This window comes from Crocodylus siamensis, chromosome 1 (assembly GCF_052110815.1).
Source record: "Crocodylus siamensis isolate JL-2025a chromosome 1, ASM5211081v1, whole genome shotgun sequence".
In the NCBI taxonomy this organism is placed as follows: Eukaryota; Metazoa; Chordata; order Crocodylia; family Crocodylidae; genus Crocodylus; species Crocodylus siamensis.
In genome coordinates, this window is record NC_143395.1 from 150326910 (window position 1) to 150347939 (window position 21030).

The following is a 21030-nucleotide window of genomic DNA, read 5'->3' on the forward strand; positions in this document are numbered from 1 at the left end:
TTATAGATGCTGCATCAAACTACAATAAAAATGTCCCTTCCACCTTGGTATACCTTGCAGTTCCTTGTTCCATGTGCCCCATGATTGATCTTGTTTCTCAGATTGGGAGACAGAAAGAAGCTGTGAATAATAATAATAATAATCTTTAAAATTTAATGCATTCTAAGCAACACACTCTCACCCAGGCACTGTATTTTCTGATCATCTTATGCAGAGGCACCAGCTTCTCTTATGCCACCAGTAAAAACAGGCTCATGCCTGTCAATGGATGGGCGCCGTCATGAAAATGAGGAGAGCTGGCATGATGGTTGCAGAGAATGTTACTGTCACAATGGACGGGAGATGTGTGCCTTGATAACCTGCCCTGTTCCTAACTGTGACAACCCCACCATACATCCAGGACAATGTTGTCCATCATGTCCAGGTAAAATGTTACACTCTATGTTCTATCATAAAACAATCTTTCTTTCACTCGTGTGTACCAGTTTCTCACACATGAGAAATAGAACTTTAGTTAAGGCACAAGTGCAAGTCAACTGGACACATTTCTGTTACCAGGTATACCACAGATTAGGTTGGGTGACTTAAGACTAAGTTCACTGTGGTTCAGTTTCCCCACATGTAAAGTATCAATACAAGTATGTCACTTGTATGTAGTGAGTCTTAATATTTGTACAGATGGTTGAGACCCAGGGAAAGAAGGATGGAAGATTGCCTTGAACTGCCATTTGCTTAGGGGCCACCAAATGCTGAAAATTTAATTTTGTATAACATTAATCATAGAGCCCTGTCATCAGAGTTTTTCTTCTTGTGCAAGATGTATCACCAACTCACCCCACCTGTTAGCAGTGTGGTCCCCACATAAGGGGTGCTTTGTAAGCTGGTTGTCTCCAAATTTTGCCCCATCTGTACAAAAACTATTTAAAAGATGTTATAGTTCTCAGATATTGTTTCCAATTTATAAGCTATGAATTAAAAAAGTTTTCTGGGCTGCCATTACAAGATATTCATAATATTTTATGTTAAAAGTAAGTCTTCAGTAATGGTGAGCTACCTATGATCATCTTTACTGTCTTTTATGTAAATATTCATTTTTTTTATTAAACTTATTGATTCCACACTGAGGAAACATTTCTGCTCTATCTGCAGTGGAAGATTATTGTGATTCTTTAGATAGGAAGGCTAAGGATAACTACAGTAGAATTGCAATATTGTTTTCAATGACAACAAAATAACACATCAACAACTCATGAAAAACTGTTGCTGTATGTCCTATGTAGTATAAGAATGCTGTTATATTTGTATCATTTACCTCAATGAAACTGCTATTAGGAGGTTATTTAAATATAACAAATGATTATATGTGACTTAAATAGTTATTAAATATCAATGTATTATAAGTCAATGTAAGCATTTACTAATTTTTACAGTAAACTGTATGGTAAATGTAGTAGTTCTGATAATGATATTAATTAAAAAATGCTAAAGTAATACAAAGCAGGAAATCATTGAAAAGTTTCAGATAAAATGTTAATGTATTGAATGCAAGAGACAAAATAACAATTAGAATGTAATTAAATTATATATATTTAGTAGTATAACAATAACTAATATTTAACATTTAAAAAATGGATTAAACACACAGTAGGGCTATGCGAAGCTTCGAATGCTGATTTGATTTGGAGGAGATTGGGCCCGATTTGGTGGCTGAATTTCCAAATCCGAATTGAATCAGGAGACCAATAAAAAGGTCCAAATCAATTCAAAGCTCTCTGAATCAATTCAGAAAAGATTCAGAGAGATTCAGACAGTCCCTCCCCACTTGCCACCATGGGATGGGGATCTAAAGGAGGGGGGAAGGGACCATGGGGGGACTGCTACCAGACCCCATCCCCTGCATCTTCCCCCCCCCCACCCCCCTGAGCACCCCCTGACCCCTGTCCGTTCTCTCAGCCCTGTCAATGGCTGCCCCACCTGGCCCCAGCATCCCAGCTCTTAAAAAACAAACAAACAAAAAAGCCCCACACTCGCTGGCTCCTGCCAAGTTGGGGGGAGATCCCTGCTGCCCTGCACTGCATGGAGAGCTATGCCACAAGCGACTCATCTCCTGTCCTTTCTCCCAGCCCCATCAACAGCTGCCCCACCTGGCCCCAGCATCCTGGCTCTTTAAAAAAAATGAAAAGTTCCCCAGACTCGCTGGCTGCTATAGCAGCCGTCGGGGCTTCTGGGGCCTTGTGGCAGAGCACCTCCATGCAGTGTGGGGCACTGGGGGCAGCAAGGACCACCCCCCACAACCTGGCAGTAGCTGGTGAGTGCGGGGCTTTTTTTTCCCTTTAAATTGCTGGGATGGGGCAGCCACTGATGGGGCTAGGACAGCAGGTGGAGGATGGGGCCTATTTGATTCGGAGTTTCGGCTGATTCAGCAGCAGACAAATCTCCAAATCTGATTTTGCTGAATTGATTTGGGACAGTGATTTGAATCACTGAATCAAATCACTGTACCCCAAATTGGCCAAATCCAAACTGAATACTAGCCGCTTCGCACAGGCCTACTGCATAGTTAGTTAAAACACCTGGTATGCTCCAGTCACTAAGAGAATATATGGCACCATCTTGTGCATCGATCTGCACTGCACCCAGTGCAAATATCTAAGCCACTGAGATGGTGCCAGTGACCCTGGGGAGGCCTGCGCCACCCTGGCAGGAACTCCCAGGCTCCTCCAATGATTTCCATCAGCTTGAGAAATTGGTTACTTGAAGGTAAGTAAGTGATCTTTTTTTTTCCATTAATTTGACAGCAAACTGGATAATATTCTTTGGCACTTGATAGAGACACTAGGTTCTATGGCAGCCTTAAGTAAAGTTAAAACATTGATGCTTTTATTAAGTATGAAATACCAATGCAGTCTAATCAATAAACATTTATTTTTATATTGAGCTTAGATTATATTATGCCCCTACATTTACAGGCATAATGTCACCAATGGCATATCAAGATTATTTTGTATCAACGATGCACTTCATTAGTGAAGCTGTAGAAAAGGAAAGTCAGAGGTTTAGGCAACTGAGAAAGCCTTTGAAAATTATGGAATTAGCACATAAAATAAATGTAATAATGTTGACACTTAAACTGGCATTTTTTAATTTTAGAGGTAAAAACCTTTTAACAGGGATAGGAGAGCTACCCCTTATCAGAGTTGCAATTTTTCAGGCAGTCTGCAAATGCTGTATTTGTTTATACTCAATTTAATGTTTTCAAGGCTACTTTGGAAACTTTGAAGTCTAGATTTTTTTTTTTAATGGAAGCTTAGATTCCAGTAGGGGTACACCGATAGAGATTTTTTGTGCCAGTACCAATGGCCAATTTTTAATGACCCATATCGGCTGATGCCAATCCAATTGCCAGTATGCAGCTGGGCAGCTTGGAGACCAGCATTGGGCTGGTAAGTCTGTTGTGGAGGAAGGGGGAGGGGGAGGGAATGGGCATGGGGGGCGTAGATTGTCCCCTGTGGTGAGAGAGTGAATGGGGCTGGGGCAGGGGCAAGTGCTGCACAACTGGGGCAGAGCACAGGATGGAGCTGAGAGCAGCTCATCTTGGGGGTGCAGGGATAGGGTTGAGGCTTTGTGCACTCTGAGAGGGCATGGGAGGCATGTGCCCACAGATTTGCATGCAGAGTGAGGATGGACTGCTGTTGCAAGCTGGGGCAGCACCAGGCTTTTCCTGGTGGGGGGGCTGGGGTGGGCTGGGCTGCGCTCAGGTCAGGCTGCAGCAATGCTAAGAGGGGGGTTACATGAGGGGCTTCAGCCACTCAAGAGTTCACCGTAGCCCCCCATCCCCTCCCAGTACTGCCACAACCTGCCCCAAGCAGAGCCCGACCCAAACCCCCCACTGGGAGGAGCCCAGCACCGCCCTGGCCCCAGCCCACAGCAGCAGCCTGCCCTCACCCCATGCACAGATCTAAGGGCACACAACCCCCCTGCCTTTTCAGGGGGTGCGCATAGAAGTGGGAGCTGCCACCCTCTTTCCATGCGCTGCTGAGTCCTACACCCTACCCTGGCTAGGCAGTTCCTACCTCTACCCCAGCCCAACTCCCTTCATCACTGTGGAGGCCTCAGTCTGCCCTCCCCACAGCCCTTCCCTCCCCTTGTTGCCTCTTCCCCACAAAAGACTTACCAGCTGGACCCAGCTGCTCTTCATGCTGCCGAGATGGACTTCTGGGCCCCTGCATTTTGTGCCATGGTTGCGTGCACAAACACAGCATTTATCAGCTACATCAGCCAAAAAAGCCGATTGTCAGCACAGTCAATTTTCTTTATATTGGTGCCAGTCTGATATGGGACCCATATATCAGTGCTCCTCTAGATTCCAGAGTACAGTGCTATGACAGATTTCACTACCATGGAATTGTAGGAACACACAAGACCTTGATCACTGCTAGTTTGTCCCCTTTGACTTTAGTATGCTTTTCCTTAGCTAGCCACTCACCTTATCTTGCTGTACTTTCTGGGCATGTTCACATGCTTTGCAGAGTGGGAGAAGGAACACTTTTTATTAGAACAGGTCTTGTGAACCTCTCTAATTAAAGTGACTGCAGCGTCTTGTGTATTCAGCATTTCACGCTTCAAAATGGCGGTGGGGATGTTTTAACTAAAGCTCATTCAACAAGCTTTAGTTAAAGCACCTCCAACACCATTTTGAAGCACAAGGACATGAAATACATATAATGCTGAGGCTGCTGGAGCATGCTAATTAGCACGCTCCAGCAGAATAAATTAATCGAGTCTGCTCCAACGTGTTCCAATTAGAACACACTGGAGCAGGCATCAGGCATGTGTATAGATGCCCTCTGTTTTTCCAAGAGACTGCCAAGCCTGTCTGGTTCTACTGGGCTCTCAGCAAGGCCATGCACATTTTGACTGATAATAAACAATTTACTCCTGTGCTGCAGTCACATATTTTCTTGTTAATTATACAGATAAATTAGACTGCAGTTTGTGGAAAGCTGTAGGTCTTCAGTAGGTAATAGAAGGAAAGAAAAACCATTTCATCCTGTGGCTGAAACCACCCTTCTCAGTGTATGTGTCAGTAACACTTACTGGAAACACTGGATTTAAGAGACTGTTCAGTTGACTAGCTAAGGTTCAGGAATATAATCCAGTCAGGTCAAAGGTCCACCCAAGCTAATGGCCCACTGGGGCTAGTGTGGTTAAGGTATGCCAGTTTGTCACCAAGGCTAGGGAAAGAAGTTACACATAAGCCAGTTTAAGTGATCCAAAACTTGTCTAAACCTGTAACAGAACATAAGTTCAGTGTACATAAACCGGTTTCAAAATGGCTGAAACTGGTTTAAGATAAACCTGGTTGAATGTAGTATCAGACTTAACTGAACTGGGTCAAACCATTTTATGGAACTTCTGCCCCAGACCCCTTCCTGATTTAAGTTATATCAGATAAGTCCCCTAGTATCCCAGCAAGTTTTTCAGCTCTGAGCTGGGCTGGGCTCTCTGCTTCAGAGAGCAGGGCTGGCCTTGCCCCTTTCCTCCCTAGCCAGAGCTCTAGCTGGCTGAGGAGGTGGGGGAATGGAGCATCTGCCAGTCTTCCTCCTACTTCACCCCCTGTTCCCATCCCCACCTCGCTGCTAGCTACCCAAGAAGGGATCCTCCCTTCTGTCCCTCTCCTACAGCAGGGGCCCTAGTGGCACAGACTCCAGCTGGCATCTGGCTATACTCCCTGCCACCATGGCAGCTAATGCTGAGATGTGTCTGTATGTGTGTCTCCAATTTCACTGGAACAAAGGCAGACAGAACAGTATCCACTTAGGGCTAGAGGGCAGTGGCTTGCAAATGCATCCTGCAGATGAGAAGCTCTTGAAACTAATGAGAGAGATGCATTTGTTTTCTTTTGTAGGGCTTGACAAGCTGATAAGTTTTGTGTTCTGATAAGCTCCCTACTGACTGCTGGCTTGCTTCAAAGGCCGCAATCTGGGGAACAGAGGTGTGAAAAATGATCTGGTTTGTAGTGACTATGACCTGTGAGTGCTGTCAGTTTGCTGCAGACAGTATGAAGAAGCAGGGAGAGGAAGATGGAAAAGCTTAGTATCATCAACAGACGCATGCAGTCCACACAAGCAGTCCTCCCTCACCACCCTATCCCTTGCCTTAGAGTTTTAGCCGGGGGCCAGAGTCTGGCAACACTCCCTGCCCCTTGAGCAGCAAGCGGGAGAGAAGCCTGGTGAGGGCTGCTTCCCCCTCCCCCTCTAAGCACACTCCAGTGGGGGACTGTGCAGGCCAGGGTGGGAGTTTAAACCCCTTCCTAATCATAACGTCCTGCCAGGACCTGGCCACGCCCCCCCCAGCTCAGCACTATGGAATGGAAAGGGGGGCTGCTCTAACACCCCCCAACTTCTAGCTTGAGCCACTCTAGGCATGCACCTACATTCCCAGATTCAAAAGTGAATGTCTACCCACTTGCAAATCAGTTCAGTCTCTGCAGATTAAACTAACCTGCAAAGATTAATTCAATTCAGACTCAGGATTTTTGAATGTCTGTTCCTAGACCAAGGGAGTGATGTGCCTCACCTCATATCCAGCCACCTTTTACTTCCTAGCCTAAATAAACAATACCCATTTATAGTTAGGTCAGTTAGAGGCAGCATTTGACATGAGCCCATGGAAAGGCTTGAATTCAGGGTTCCAGTGCTGTAGCAAGATGCCTTTACCCCTCTCCCATCATGCCCTGTTCAGGAATGTCATAGTTTCCATAATTTTACAGCAGTTATGTTGCAATAGTTATATCCAGGCTATGGGAGTCAGAAACAACATTAGTTTTGAATTGTGCTTTTTGTTGTGCTGTTTTGACCATAAGCCCTGGATGAGCTGCTGTATAATAAGTCGGTTTGTGGCTTTGTGAAGGACCAGATGCAAAGCAGGCAGTTTGCTGAGACTATTTGTAATTTTAAGAGAAATTAACATCGTCTTGCCTGTGGCGTCTTCTGTTATCTATGCACAAAACCTGCAGAAATCATCAGTACAAAATAATATACAACAGCTGAAATACAAATTAGATGGTGTCGAGGCAGTGGAGCAGCCAAATTGTTTCAGCTATGGTTAAACACTACCAGGTTGTACATATTATCTACAGATGATAATAGGGAAAATGGGAATATCATAATAAGGGTGAGGGAAATGGAGGCTCTTCAGCAGGGGTAAGCAAAATGTGGCCCACGGGCCAGGTGTGGCCTGCCAGGCCATCCTGTGGGGCCCCTAAAAAGTTTGGAAAATTAATATTTATCTGCCCCTGGCTGACTGTCAGGTGGCCCTCAATGGCTTGCCAAAACTCAGTAGACGGCCCTCCACCCAAAATAATTGCCCACCCCTGCTCTTCAGCATGCCCATATGCATCAGGAAAGAAGCAATTTGAATGTTCTTTGAATCAGATAAAACAGTAGTGGGAGATGCCTTTGTTGATTTTCACTGGAAGTTAACAGCATTCTCTAGAAGAGAAAACAGGTATTTGAGCTACATGCCCCTCATTAGAAGGTATAATGAGAAACCATAGTCAGGGACACAAGCACTGATCCTTCAAGGTATAGACAGATATAATAATTGTATCAGTATAAAGGGATATATGTAAGTTATGTAACAGCTATGATTGCATGATTGTGTAAATATAACAAAACTGCTCCAACTTTAACCCCACTTCATTCAGGGTCAGAGTTAAGGCAATTTAAACTTTCAATCCCTGACGGTTCATGCAGATGAAATGGTAACAGCGTAACAGCTCATCAGTTCTTTCTCCCCTTTCAAGTGGCCAAATTATAATTTTTTCATATTGTTCATACCCTTAGTTATTTGTTCATACAAAGCTGTTTGTTCATACCCTTAGACAAGCACAACACTGCTGAGAATGTAATGGGAGGTAAGGATTACTTTGGGTAGATTTTTTACCTTTTTATTGGACCACCTGTATAGTTGGAATAAAGTTAGGCAAGCTTTTGGATGCAAGACTTTTCAGGTCTGAGGAGTAAAAGCCAGCACAGCTTAGTAAAAAAACACTTGGAAGAGGGGGGAGAAAAGTTCCCAGAAGCAGCAGACAAACAATTAGCAGAAGAAAAGAAGCTGATTACTGGGAGATCAAGGCTTATCAAAAGCGGAGAGGGTCACTGTCACCTTTTATGTGTGGGGATATTCAGGAATCAGATCGTAGGTTATAATATGCTATAAAACTAATATCAGGGTTAAGTCTTTGATGATGTGCAAGAGACATAAGAGTGATTATGATTGGGATTCTGCATCTCCAGGTATGACTAGAAAGATAGACATCTGTCTTAGCTGTCTTATCTATTATATTTCTATAGACCCTACTAATGTAGAAAGTGAGGGTAGAAACAAATGATGGGATTTCTCTCAGGACAGCTTTTTGTCCTGGAATCATACAGAAGTACACGCCCATTACCTCTCTTTAGGTACCTTGTGAAGTTTCCAAGATAATATTTTTTTTTGCCCAGGACAATTAAAGCTAATTCAAGTTAATTTCCTTTCATCCCAGTGACAAGCTGAATGTGTAAAGGGCTGTGCTGCTCTGGGTTTTGACTGGAATCAATCAGAATCACCTCATATGCCACATTTGTTGTTATCCTGAGTGCCTCTTTCAACACCCAGGTCTATCCTATCACCAAGTCAACATTCCCTGCTCCCCACACCCACGCTTACCTGTCTTGCACCTGTTTTCTCCGATCCCCTCTGATCTTCCCTGCCACACATTTGCATTTTCACAGACCTGCATTTTGCATATTGGCCTATGTTTCTATTCCACCCAGGATAGCACAGAAACACCACCAGACTCTCCCTATGCCTGAAGAAGGGTGTTTGTGCCCCAGAGCTTGCAAAGAACAATTTTTCCAACTATTTATTTGGTCTAATAAAAGATATCACAGTTACCCAAATAAACTCATCTGCCTACGTCCTTAGACCAACACGCCTACAACCTACACTGTTGTGGTACCTCACAGGAAAGGAGTATCATCCCCATTTCACAGAGAGATTCAGAGCTGGATCTTGGCTCCTGGAATGGATTCCAGAATCCTGTGTTAGGCACCTTGATTCTACATACAGAGCATGGGTGAGGTAGGCCCATTGAAAATAGTCTGTAAACTGAGCAGAAAACCACATAAAGTCTGTGTAGTGAGCCTGCCTGTAGAAAGCACACAAGACAACACAGAAGACAGTGGTGTGTGTTAAATTCCATCCATTTCTAGGGCTTTGGTCATGTGGAGATGCCACCCTCCACTTGGAGTCCATGGCCTAGAAGTCTGTCCCAAAGGTAGGCATCTGCCCTCTCCCTTTTAAAATACAGCTAGGTCACTACTTTTCTTTTAAAATACAGGCAGAGAAGAGGTGGTACCCCCATTTCATGTAATGGCCTAATGGTTAGCTTACTCATTCTGGCTGTGGAAGACACAGAGGTGCTTAACTGTGTTAGTCTGAAGTCAGACTAACTAATTAATTGAGTCTGCTAGGGTGTGCTAATCAAGTGTCCCTGTGCTTCAAAATGGTGGCAGGGGAACTTTACCTAAAGCTCGTTCGATGAACTTCAGTTAAAGCAGAGGCTGGCTGGAGCACACTAATAAGCAGTCCTAGCAGACTTGATTCATCCGGTGTGCTCCAGCGTGCTGTAATTACAGAGCACTGGAGAAGTATCCCCACCTGTCTATGGGCACCCTTAGAAACTAACTGGGTCAGAGAGGCATGAGGCCCTAGGCAACAACCTACTTCATCCACAGTTCCCTCCATGTTTCCCTGCAAGCTCTTGTAAAAAAATATGTCCACTAATATTCAGTGTTTATAAGTTACTGACTTCCATTTTCTGCAGCTATTCCATTAAGTAGATTTGTGTTGAACTTGTTCCTCTCAAATATATCTTGCCTTCTTAAGGTTTTCTTAGGTTAGTTCTTGTCTAATTTCTCATTTTCCTTTTTTTTGCCATGATCATATATGGATAATCACACTGAGCAATGCCAATACTTTCTCAACTAGTTTTCTTTGACTTTGTTTCTACTGTTTTTATTATTTATATTTTCAGCAATAACAATAAGAAATTAATAAGCCTGTGTGCATTTCTTACCACCTATAGCCTCAACATATTTTCACTTGTTTGCCTTTGATTTCTTGTTTTCCTAGATGAGGTAATTGTACAGAAACCAGAGCTCACCAGTCCATCCATCTGCCATGCTCCAGGAGGAGAATATTTTGTGGAAGGAGAAACATGGAATATTGATTCCTGTACCCAATGTACTTGCCATAGTGGACGTGTCCTATGTGAGACTGAAGTCTGTCCACCTCTTCTTTGTCAAAATCCCACCCGTACACAGGACTCCTGTTGTCCTCAGTGTCCAGGTAAATATTTCCTACTAATATAGATTTGTCAGCATAGACCTTTCTGGGACTTTTGCAAAAGTATGTCATACTAGGAAAAATATTTAGTCATGAAGATACTAAAATGCTAGTCCTGTGATTTCACAAGAGCAGTCCTGTAACCATCACTTGTTATAGTCTCTTGACAGTGATGTTCAAAAGCTGCTATAGCAATATCTCTTAAAGCATTAGTAAACAAGTGCTCTAAGGAGCGCTCTTGAAAACATTTACTTTATTCTGCTTGCAGATCTCCAGAGAGACCTCCATATGAGTGTCTCAAGTGACACAGTGAATGCTACTTTAGTTAAAACTCTTATAATCAGCAGTTAAGTAATTTTTATGCTTACGATATAAATCCTGAATAATTATCAGAGGATCGGGAAGAAAAAGAAAATCTAAACTTGGGTCAGTCTTAAGAAAGCTGGGTGCAGGTGATGAAATGATCTTGATGAATACAACTGACAAATTTTGACTTTGGTTCCTGTTAAAACACGTTGAAGGAATTCAGAGACAAACAAAGAGACTGATTATCGGACTGGAGATACTGATTTATATAGAAAGAATTAAAAGCTAATAAACAGAACTTTGCCAAACCGACTAAGGGAGTCTGTGATAGCTGTCTAAAAGTATAGGAAGTCTCTAGGTGCCAAGGAGGAAGAGAATATGTTTATCATAATCTAAGGGATGTGTAAGTATCCCAAGGGTAATGGGATAGAACTGAGTAAAGGAAAAGTAGGTTAATAGGAATTTTTTCCTACCAGCAATAGGCTGGAGTAGTCGCTTGTGGGAGGCCTATTCCTTGAGTCATTTATAAACAGATAGCACCAAGTGCTCACAAATATGCTGTGGAATACAGTCGTTCTTTGGCAGGGGATAATCTCATAGATCTCTTTAATCAATAAGTTGTGAAAAGAAAGAAGTATATGTAAGTAGCTAGATGCTAATTGAAACTAATAAGTCAAATGAGTATATGAATAAACCATCCCAAGTAAATGTGATCTAGGTTTTTATATGCTTCCTATATTAGTCGATATATGGAGCACAATAAATGTAATATCTTGGATTCTAGTAAAGCACTTTATCTAATACTTTAAGAAACCAGATTGATGTCAGTATGAGCACTGTTATGCATTGAAAATGGTATTGGAATAGCTAATGAAATACAAGATAATGATAAACAGCAATATATTAAACTACTGGAAAGTTCCTGTTGGAGTATCAGAAAATCAGCCAAGTTAGGACTAGTGTTAAGGCTAATTTTAATTAACAGATTATAAATGAGATGGAATAAAATAAGTTATATAATACCCAAAACTAGATTGTACATGGGTGTTTAAGAGAGAGAAAGAGATCACAAGCACACTCCCATGTCCAGTCTTTATGTCATTACCATTACATAGTAGTAGTGATGTCTCCTTTCCTTAAAGTGAAGACATCCATCCTCTCTTTCAGTGAGAAAAGGTGGCCAGGCACAGTGGAAGTCCATACAATACTGCACCTGTATTATTATTATTACAGGTGATACACTGAGGTGCCAGCTCAATCAGCCAGAATGAGTTGGCAAAAATTTCTTTAGGGAATCCAGCTGCACTGTGCCCCCTCCATCCTCACCTTGCCCCAGTAATGGCAGATGTTAGTACATTAGAAATGCTGCAAAAAATGGAGAGTGAGAAAAATACCAAAGAGCACAAGAATTTCAAACTAGATGAATATTAAAAGTTTTGGTTTAAATGAGGCTTTCATTTTTATCTGAAAGATACCAGTTTACCTAGCTCTTCATTGATTAGCATTCAAAGCACAGGTGCCTGAAGTTAACCTTTTCAGGCTGTGCATAGGCAGCTAAACAGGGGATTTAAATTTTCAGAGGTGCTAAATGCCTGCCCCTTCTCACTGATATGATTGAGACCTTTCTGGCTTTCCCAGTATTTCTGTTATTTTTTAAAATCAGGTAACCTGTTTAGCTGCCCATGGATAGAGAGTATCTGCAAGTCTTTGGGGAAGGTTATCAAAGGCATAGAGGCCAGCAAGGTCCAGCTCCTGAATCCTTCCATGACCAAATGAGAATTCCAGTTCCATAGAGTGAACTTTGGGAGTTTGTTTGAACTAAGAGCCAAAAAGTAGGAACTTAATTTTGTTGCTTTTTCCAAAAATAAAAAACACAAATACCTTTGTCAGAATTTATTTTTCAATGGAAAGACTTCATATTTGAGAAGACATTATTTTATGACAAAATCTTTTTAGCAAAAAGAAAAAATGACTGGCTCTAGTAATATGATCATCCTTATTCTTAAGAAAATTCTTCACGTAGATCTCTCTAATGATCAGATTCTTTTAGCTAGAAGTGTCTCTTAGAGCCATGCCTACACCCAAGTTGTCTGTGTTCAGCTTCACACAACTGAAAGCATAAAGGCCAGAGCAGGCCCAACTGTCCTTTGGTTCTTTCTTATCCAACATGGAAGTAGGATGGAACCTTTTAGGATCTCCATACCTCTCTGTGTTAATGATTAGTTAATATAGTGGTTAGTTAATTCCTAAGGCCCATTGCAAAAGACGCACCAAAAGAAAATTTTACTGATTTTTTTCATAGATAATATGTTTAGATCCTGCCACTCCCTGGTGCTCGCTTGCTTGCTCAGTCACTAACTTTCCCAATACAAAGATTTACACTGTTATGAAAAAGCAAAATCTCCCAGGATTTAAGATATACCTCTCTGATGCTCTATACCAGTCAGCAATGGGAACTCCTTTAGAACTCTGTCATTCTTTTTCCAAGAGGACTCAAAAGGTAAGTTTGACCACTTAAACTTATTTCTTCTAGGGCATATCCTGAAAGCCTCCTCAGACACTTAGAAGGATAGAACTAAGGCACAGCCCAGCCCTCGCCTTCAGTCCCTTTCCTCTACTGTCCCACTGAGTCATGATTTCATCCCTAGCACTAAGGCTGAAATATCAAGGGTCCTTAGTCAATAACTTAATTTCACTTCTTGATTTTTTTTTTTCATGAATGGATAGAAAGGAGGTGAGATAAGATACAAGTCTTCCCCTAGGATCACCAGACAGAGACACGAAAGAGTAGGTGTACATAATTAGATGCATAATTAGACTTAGCTCAGGCTCTATAGCCAAAGTTTGAGTTGAGTCCAATGACCTGGGAAAGGTCTGACTGGCGCCTCTGGCACCTCGGTACTGAGTACAAGAAGAGGACATGTGGTACTGTCTAAATCAGCTGACCCTTTTACTCCAACTGACTATTCAGTACTGACTTTCTTGATATCTAGCATATGCAATGCCCATGTCCTGTTTGGGACCAAATAGCCTGTCTGTGTGTTTCAGTTCCCTGACTTGTACCATATCAGCAGCACTAGCTTTTTTGCTACTCTTTCATCTACACACACACAAGGGATACAGGAGTCCAGAAAAGGTGGTTCCACCACTTGAGGGAGGCATTCTTTTTCATTCCCTCCGTCAGCACAAAGTACCTAGCTCTTCTCCCTTCATATCAGTTGGAATCAGAGAGGGACTCAATAGATCATTTTTTGAACAGGAGAAGAGCACCAATTTAGTCTTCTACCTATAATGCAGAAGTTAATTTCTGTGCTTTGTGCAACAGATTACTTTAAACATATTGCAAAATCTGATGAAATACATGGCTGAGAGACACAACATGCCACTGGAAATAATTCTCAAGAAACCCCCAAATTCCTAGACCCTTCCAGGCATGGTAAACTAACTGCCTATTAAACAAGGATTTTGTTAAAGCCTGTCTCATGGCAACCTCCAGCATCACTTGATCTAGCTGGTATCAGGATCACTTTAAGTAGCAGCTATTCAAGAATGTAAAAGGACTGAGGAAGAAAAAACAACTAAGAGACTGAATCTATTCTGCAGAAACTCCTGCATTTCTATCAGGCGGGGGGGATTCATGTTACCAACAAAGTCTTGACTATCTGCACTGCAATACACTTGAAGTTTATGGAAGAACCCCACAAAAGCAAAGAGAAGAATTTAAATTCATCATGTCAGGGGGCATCTGACAGTTCTAATCTGTAGGCTGATTAAGCCCTCAGTACTGGCTCACAGATCTTAACTCTCAAGATGCCTATTTCCCTGCCTGCATACATACATCTAACTCTTTTTTTTTCAGACTTCTAGTAGTAGGCAATCATTGAGTTTTCTGGATCATGCTGTACACATGAGAGATTGCTAGGACCTCTGATGCATATGCCTAGGCAGGACTGTGGAGGAGTGGAGGCTGCGCAGACCTTCCATCCCCCACTTTAGGCCACTGAGACAGAATCCAAAGGCCAGACAGAGTCCAGGCATTCAGTGCTTCAATGGCTGTAGTTATAAGCATGTCTGGGAACTGAACCTTGGTCTCCCACATGGCAGACAAGGATTCTACCACTGAACTCCAACAGCAGGTGATTCCTAGTAGTTAACAGAGAAAAATCTAGATCTTGAAAAGGGAAGAAAAGGGAGATTCAGGTCCTCATGGCAGTTCCTCCCTATATAGTGCCTTATAAGGACAGGGTTATTCTCAGGTTTGTTTCAAGTTCCCATCCAAAATTGTTTTAGAGTCCCTGATGGACCCCCATATTCATCTCCCAGTTTTCTTCCCCAAACCTCATTTAGCCCTGGGAAAAGCTAAATTGTGTACGCTTAAGTAGTGAGAGCCTTATCACATGACCATAACAAGATAAAAATCATGCAGGAACACTTGGTCTCACATTTTATGACAGGAGTTAAGGTTAGACATTATCCCGACAGAGGTGATCACAATAAGTCTGTAGCTGTATAACAATACCATATGTTAACAAGTCAGCCCTGCATAGATGCCCTCCACCATCATATAAGTCAGGCAACCGTGGCCATCTGTTAGAAAAATGTCCGTATTTCCAAATTTGTATGGCAGTTATATGGAACTTAGTCATCCCTCACCACCTCAAAAAGAAATTGCTCTTTAATGAAGGCTTCCAGATCAGTTTTCTGTTTTGATAGCATCTTTCTACTATTCTAGTCTTTCTTTAAGTAGGACATATGGACAGAATATCTCAAAGGACTGTTAAGTTGAGTAACTGTTCTTTACTTCTGCTGATAAATGTGTTCATATTTACAGATGAACCTCTTCAGCCTTCTTCATCAAACAATGAGAGCATGCCTAGTTACTGCAAAAATGATGAAGGAGATATTTTCCTGACTGCTGAATCCTGGAAACCCAATGTCTGCACTAGTTGTATTTGCATGGATGGAGTGATTAGCTGTTACTCTGAATCTTGCCCACCAGTGTCATGTGAAAGACCAGTTCTAAGAAAGGGACAGTGCTGTCCTTATTGTATCGGTAAGCAAATACAAAATACTTAATAGCTTGCTTCTTGGGAATAAGAAAAAAGATTTTATATTTTCAGTCAAGTTAAGGACTTGTGTATTGGTGCAATCTGGGCTTGCAGTTGAACTATGGGCAAGAATTCAAATACAGAACCCCAGCTATCTGATTTACAGCTATTATAAGCTATATAGGAATGCAGAAACACAGACACAAATTACATTCAAAACTGAGAGACCATCTTTTTTTAAATTTACAACTATGTAGACAAGAACAAATTAATGGTGTGAACTTACAGTGTGTTAGTTACTCTATGATAACTAACCACAAAATAACTGTCATTCTCCTATCCCACAATAAAGATGATTAAAACGTACTGGTTTCTGTAGCCAACGGTACTCAAAGGAGTGATATGGCTAATATGGTATGCAGCCACCTTTCACTCCCTTTCCTGAATGACCAGGTACCCATTTACAAATGAGTCAACAAGATGTGGCAGTCTTAAACAGAAGTCTGAATGGAGGCTTAAACTCTTGCCACTGGTTCCATAGGAAGACCCTTCATTCATCTGCCACCATGCCGCTTACTTAAGCCAGTTGGTGAAAGCTTTACATAGAAATTAATTTTCTTTAACTTCATTTGTGATCGTATGTAATACAATGTAATAGGAGTATGTTGTTAGTATATAAACTTTAGAAATATGAAAAGAAAAATAATGAAATTTAGTATAGAAAAATGCAAGTTTAGTATAATTGGGAGAAACAATACAAAACATTCACAGTAAAATAATACTAAGCATATTACAAAACCCTACTGTGGTAGTAGACACAAGCTGGATTTGCATTTGAAGTATAGCAGTATAAGGTAGTTGTGATTAGAATGGGCATTTGGCCAAGAATAGCCACAGCACTATTATTTGAAATATCCCTCCATTTTTTTACGATAGTTTAAATAAATATCTTTAGTAACAGAAGAAAAAGGATGGCTTTTTAATAACTTTGCTTGAGCAGTGCCCCCCATCAAACCAGAAAGGTCTGTACCTGAATGTTCAGCACAACTATGCAGAACTCTGCTATATGAGCTGCAGGACTTTCAACTTTAACTGGTAACAAAAGAAAGCTGTTGTCAAAGGGGAGGGATGGGCTGGTAGTACCTGTTCCTGGGTCTGAAGGGTGGAATGGAAAGCTCTCTTATGCTCTCTCTTGCTCTCTCTCACTCTTCCTCTCCCATCCTCTCCCTCCCTACCCCCAAATCTGGTCCAGTACCTCCCGGGCATTCCCAGAACAGTGCTGGCATCTGTTGCTGCTTGCTTTAGCAGTAACATGAGCCCACCATTTTCAAAAATTGAAATTTTAGCATATTCCAATTTCAAGGACAAAGTAAGTCACATAGAATGCATTAGCATTCTCCCAGCTAAATATCAAAGTCCTGCCACAAACAATGCAGATGTTAATTTCTGAACTGAAGGTCAAAAGAATCTATTATAATGAAAAAGGACAGGTTTCCTAAATGTTTAGGGTGTTACAACCTCCTTTTCATGTTGTTATCGACAAAGTAATATACAGTTAAAATTAGTTAATGTTGAAATATGCAAATAGATTCTGACATGCAAACATATTTAAACTTCCCTGTCATGAAGGAAAAGGATGAAAAAATAAATCAAACTCCAACTACAAATAGTAGGAAACCTGGAAATGCAGACTTGCACAGTGATTCTCAACCAGTGTGCCACACACTTAGTACTCTTAAGTGTGCAAACATTATTTACAAGGTAAACCCAGAGATTTCAAATAGGAAATCATGGTGTTAAAACATTCTGATCTGTTATGGTCTACCTGAGTTCTTTGTAGCAGAAAAAAATTCTGTCTTATTTTTCTGTAGTCAGAATACTAAGGAAAATTAAAGCTGGCATTTTCCAAGCAGTGCTTCAAATCTAACAACTCTAAAAAACCCCCACTGGATTTCCATTACTGTTTATCCCAACTACAGGCAGCCCTCGCCATTCACGATGGATGCGTTCTTATATCCCCTGCAAATGGCAAAATCTGCGAATAAGGCACTGCATTCATGAATGCCGTCTGTGTTCATGAACTCAGTGCCCCTGGCGGGCGGGGTGGGGGGCACGGCTGCTCTGGCAACGGCAGTAGCATGGCGGCAGTAAGTACAGAGCTCCCAAGGAGCTCCTTTAAGTGTCTTTAAGAAGTGGTTTCAGCATTTATGAATATTTGAAACCATGAATGCCAAACCCACAAATAGTGAGGGCTTCCTGTAATTTGTGCTATAGTCTCAGCTTTAACTTTCCCCTTTAGTTGGTCAAAGATTAACACATAGTAACATAAGAAACTAGTATTAACATATATAAACACTTTTTAAAGAACATTTTCAACAGAGTGTATCAAAAGCCAAGCATTTTTCACTATGAAACAATACATAAATTGTGTACTCACACAATAGGCATTAAACTTGTTCTTTTGAAACCAGAGAGCCTTTAGCCATGTAGGGATGAACATCGTTTATACAATCCCCATCTGCATGTGAAAGTCACAGCAACTTTGTTGCATCATTTTCAGACCTCAGCTAGAATAATGGGAAAGGAGGGAGGCCACCTTAGGCCACATCTGATGAGATTAGTGGTGTTGCTTGAAGTATGCAGGATTGGAATAACAAAGATCGAAGTTGTTGTGAGCCCCAGAACCACATTTTCTCCATCATCATGTTTTTGTCCAAGAAGTTCTTTGTCAAAGAGGCTGTTTCCCATTACATCCTCCAGCACTCACTACTTTCCTTAAGTATGCAACCAGACAATGTAAGCAAAAGTTTCAGTTTTGGAACCATTTGTTTCAAAACCTTGCCAAGTAAGCTATCAATCTTCTGTGTTCTATAGTCCCTTCTTACTGTTATAATCCTCTTTTGCTACCCACTGGCAGTTCTTATGCCATATGATGAAGGGAAAAGCCTGATAGGATACATAGTCTACTCTGATTTCAAGAGTCACTATGACTTTGCAAAGACTGCCCTCAGTCAGTGTGTAAGCATGTCTTCTCCATTTGTCCATTTTAAAGAAGCCAAGAACATGCCTAATAGTTGCGTAAGAACCTAGAGTTACACTCATTTTGTCTTCTGGTAGAGACTTCTCTTACAATCCTGACTGCATTTTTCCTGCATATTTGTGTTTAATGACCATCCTATTTGTTTCCCTACAGAGATGCATAACCGTCTTGTTCGTTTGCTCTTGGCATTTTTCAAACTGCCTCTAAGTTCAGGAAGAAGAAACTAGTTAGATAGGGTCTTTTGGATATGAGCTCTGTTCTGAAAAGTATTTAGAGCATAATCATTTAGGATTCCAGTGAGCAGTATCACTTGTGGACTGATGTATGCTGAACAAAAGGAGTCCCATTCAGGTTTCCTTAAGATATGCATAATCTGTTGGTATAAATATCTTTTCCTTCTTTTTGCCCTCTATTTCTGTGAGTTTTCTTTGTACTGATTTCATTCAAGTTTCCAGGCCTGATACAATGAGGTTCTTGATGTCTCCAATTCCTACCAAGTCAGTGGGTATTAGAGGCCTAATAATGCATCCAGCTATCCAGAACAACTACAACACATACAGTCGGTGGCAACTTCTGCTTGTGCAGCTGCAGCAGCAGCTGGTTTTTTCCCATACCCCAAGGCTGGTCCCTGGGATGAGTGCCGTAGTCACCCCGGCCCAGTTTTGCCACTGATAGCAGTTGAGGCTATTCGCTACCTTGAAGGTACAGGACTTTTTTGGCGTATCTCCTTTTGCCTGCAGAGGAAAGGGGGTAGTTGTTGCACATGAAAGTTTCAGATTGTTGTTTTGAGACTAAGGGTACGAACAGATGTGGGGCAGAAAATGTGCTGTAATGGAAGCAGTGTGCATTAGTTTGACCTGGCTGCAGCGTCGGTATGCATTGAGCACTTCAGGGCTTTTTGGTGCTTTTAGCTAAAGCTGATTCAATTGGCTATTAGATAAAAATGCCCAAAAAACCCCACTAAAGCGCTCGATCTCCTACAGACGTGGGGAAAGCCGGGTACAATTAACATGCTGCCTCTTCTGGGCATATGCTGGGCTTGGCATGGGACACACCAACTTTAAAGTAAGGCATTGTTTGGGGGTTTTTTCCCATGTCTGCAAGCAGCCACAGTGAACAACTGCTCTGACTAGTTAATGAAGATACTCCTTCAGTTTGATACTGAGATATTTTGAATTTTAAAATAAATATTTTATGGTAAGATAAAGAAAATAATCAGGTATTAAATATATCTGACATTAAAGAAAAGTAACAGTGCTAGGAATGTCAGATTGATCTCTGGCTTATTATGATAATTAGTAAAATAGCCATGTGTAATGAGAATTTTTTGTTCTTTTACAGATTATAGTAAAAGTAAACATGGGTTACAAATCCTGGGTCTGGTTCTGTTTTAATTACACCATTCAAAATCTGTTGACTGAACTAAAGCTAAGACTAATGTACATTTTTACAAAAGGAAGAAAATTGGCCAGTCACCTCCATTTTTTTTTTACATGTCCTTTATCACTCAGTAGTAATTTACATTTTTAAATAGCTAAGTTTCTTTCTAAGAAAAGCATTTTCCAACTATTTAGTTGGTCTAATAAAAGATGTAAGATTCACCCAAAGAATCTTGTCTGCCTATGTCCTTACACCAACACATCTACAACCTACACCTCTGCAAGTTTCTTTCTGTTACATATGTTGCTAACTTTTTGTATTTACATCATCTTGGAAAAGGAAATGACCTAGCTAGTTTGTGTTTTTGTTTTGGGATTTTGTTATGTCATGTTTTTAGTGAATTATACTTCAGATTCTCATGCACTAGGTCATTATTACAAACATGTAAATTTGTGGGCAGCTAGAACTTGCTAATTTGCCACTTCTTAACAATAGCAATCCAACATATAAAAGCAAAAGACTTCAACTGGTGTTCAAATATAAAATCTTTTAATGATTATTTACTTTTAATGATGACAAATTATCATAGTACATGACAAATTATAGTACATTTTCTGTCCAAAACTGTTTTTATGGAGACTGTAGATAAGTGTGTACTTGTATTTTGACAATGTTACATTTTCTTTATACTGGGGGCATGTGTATGCTTTACTATGGAGCTGACTAATTAGCTCCACAGTAAAGTATTACTGTGTACATCTGCAATGCTTTTAGATTGGAATAAACTAATTAACTCCATCACAGGATAGTACTGCCCAACACAAGTGCTATCCTACAGCGGAGTTATTTAGTGCACTGCAGCCC

General features: G+C 41.1%; 1 protein-coding gene across 3 annotated transcripts in view; it reads left to right on the forward strand.

Annotated features, from left to right (window-relative positions):
• Positions 1-21030, forward strand: part of CRIM1 (cysteine rich transmembrane BMP regulator 1) — a 396377-nt gene that overhangs the window by 350375 nt on the left and 24972 nt on the right. For 2 of the 3 annotated variants that reach the window (XM_090045229.1, XM_090045246.1), the window contains 3 exons: positions 215-424; positions 10180-10395; positions 15530-15751. In XM_090045229.1, coding sequence (XP_089901355.1) covers positions 215-424; positions 10180-10395; positions 15530-15751 — 648 coding nt within the window. The remainder of the gene's footprint in view (positions 1-214; positions 425-10179; positions 10396-15529; positions 15752-21030) is intronic. The other variant, XM_090045237.1, reaches the window with a different exon arrangement.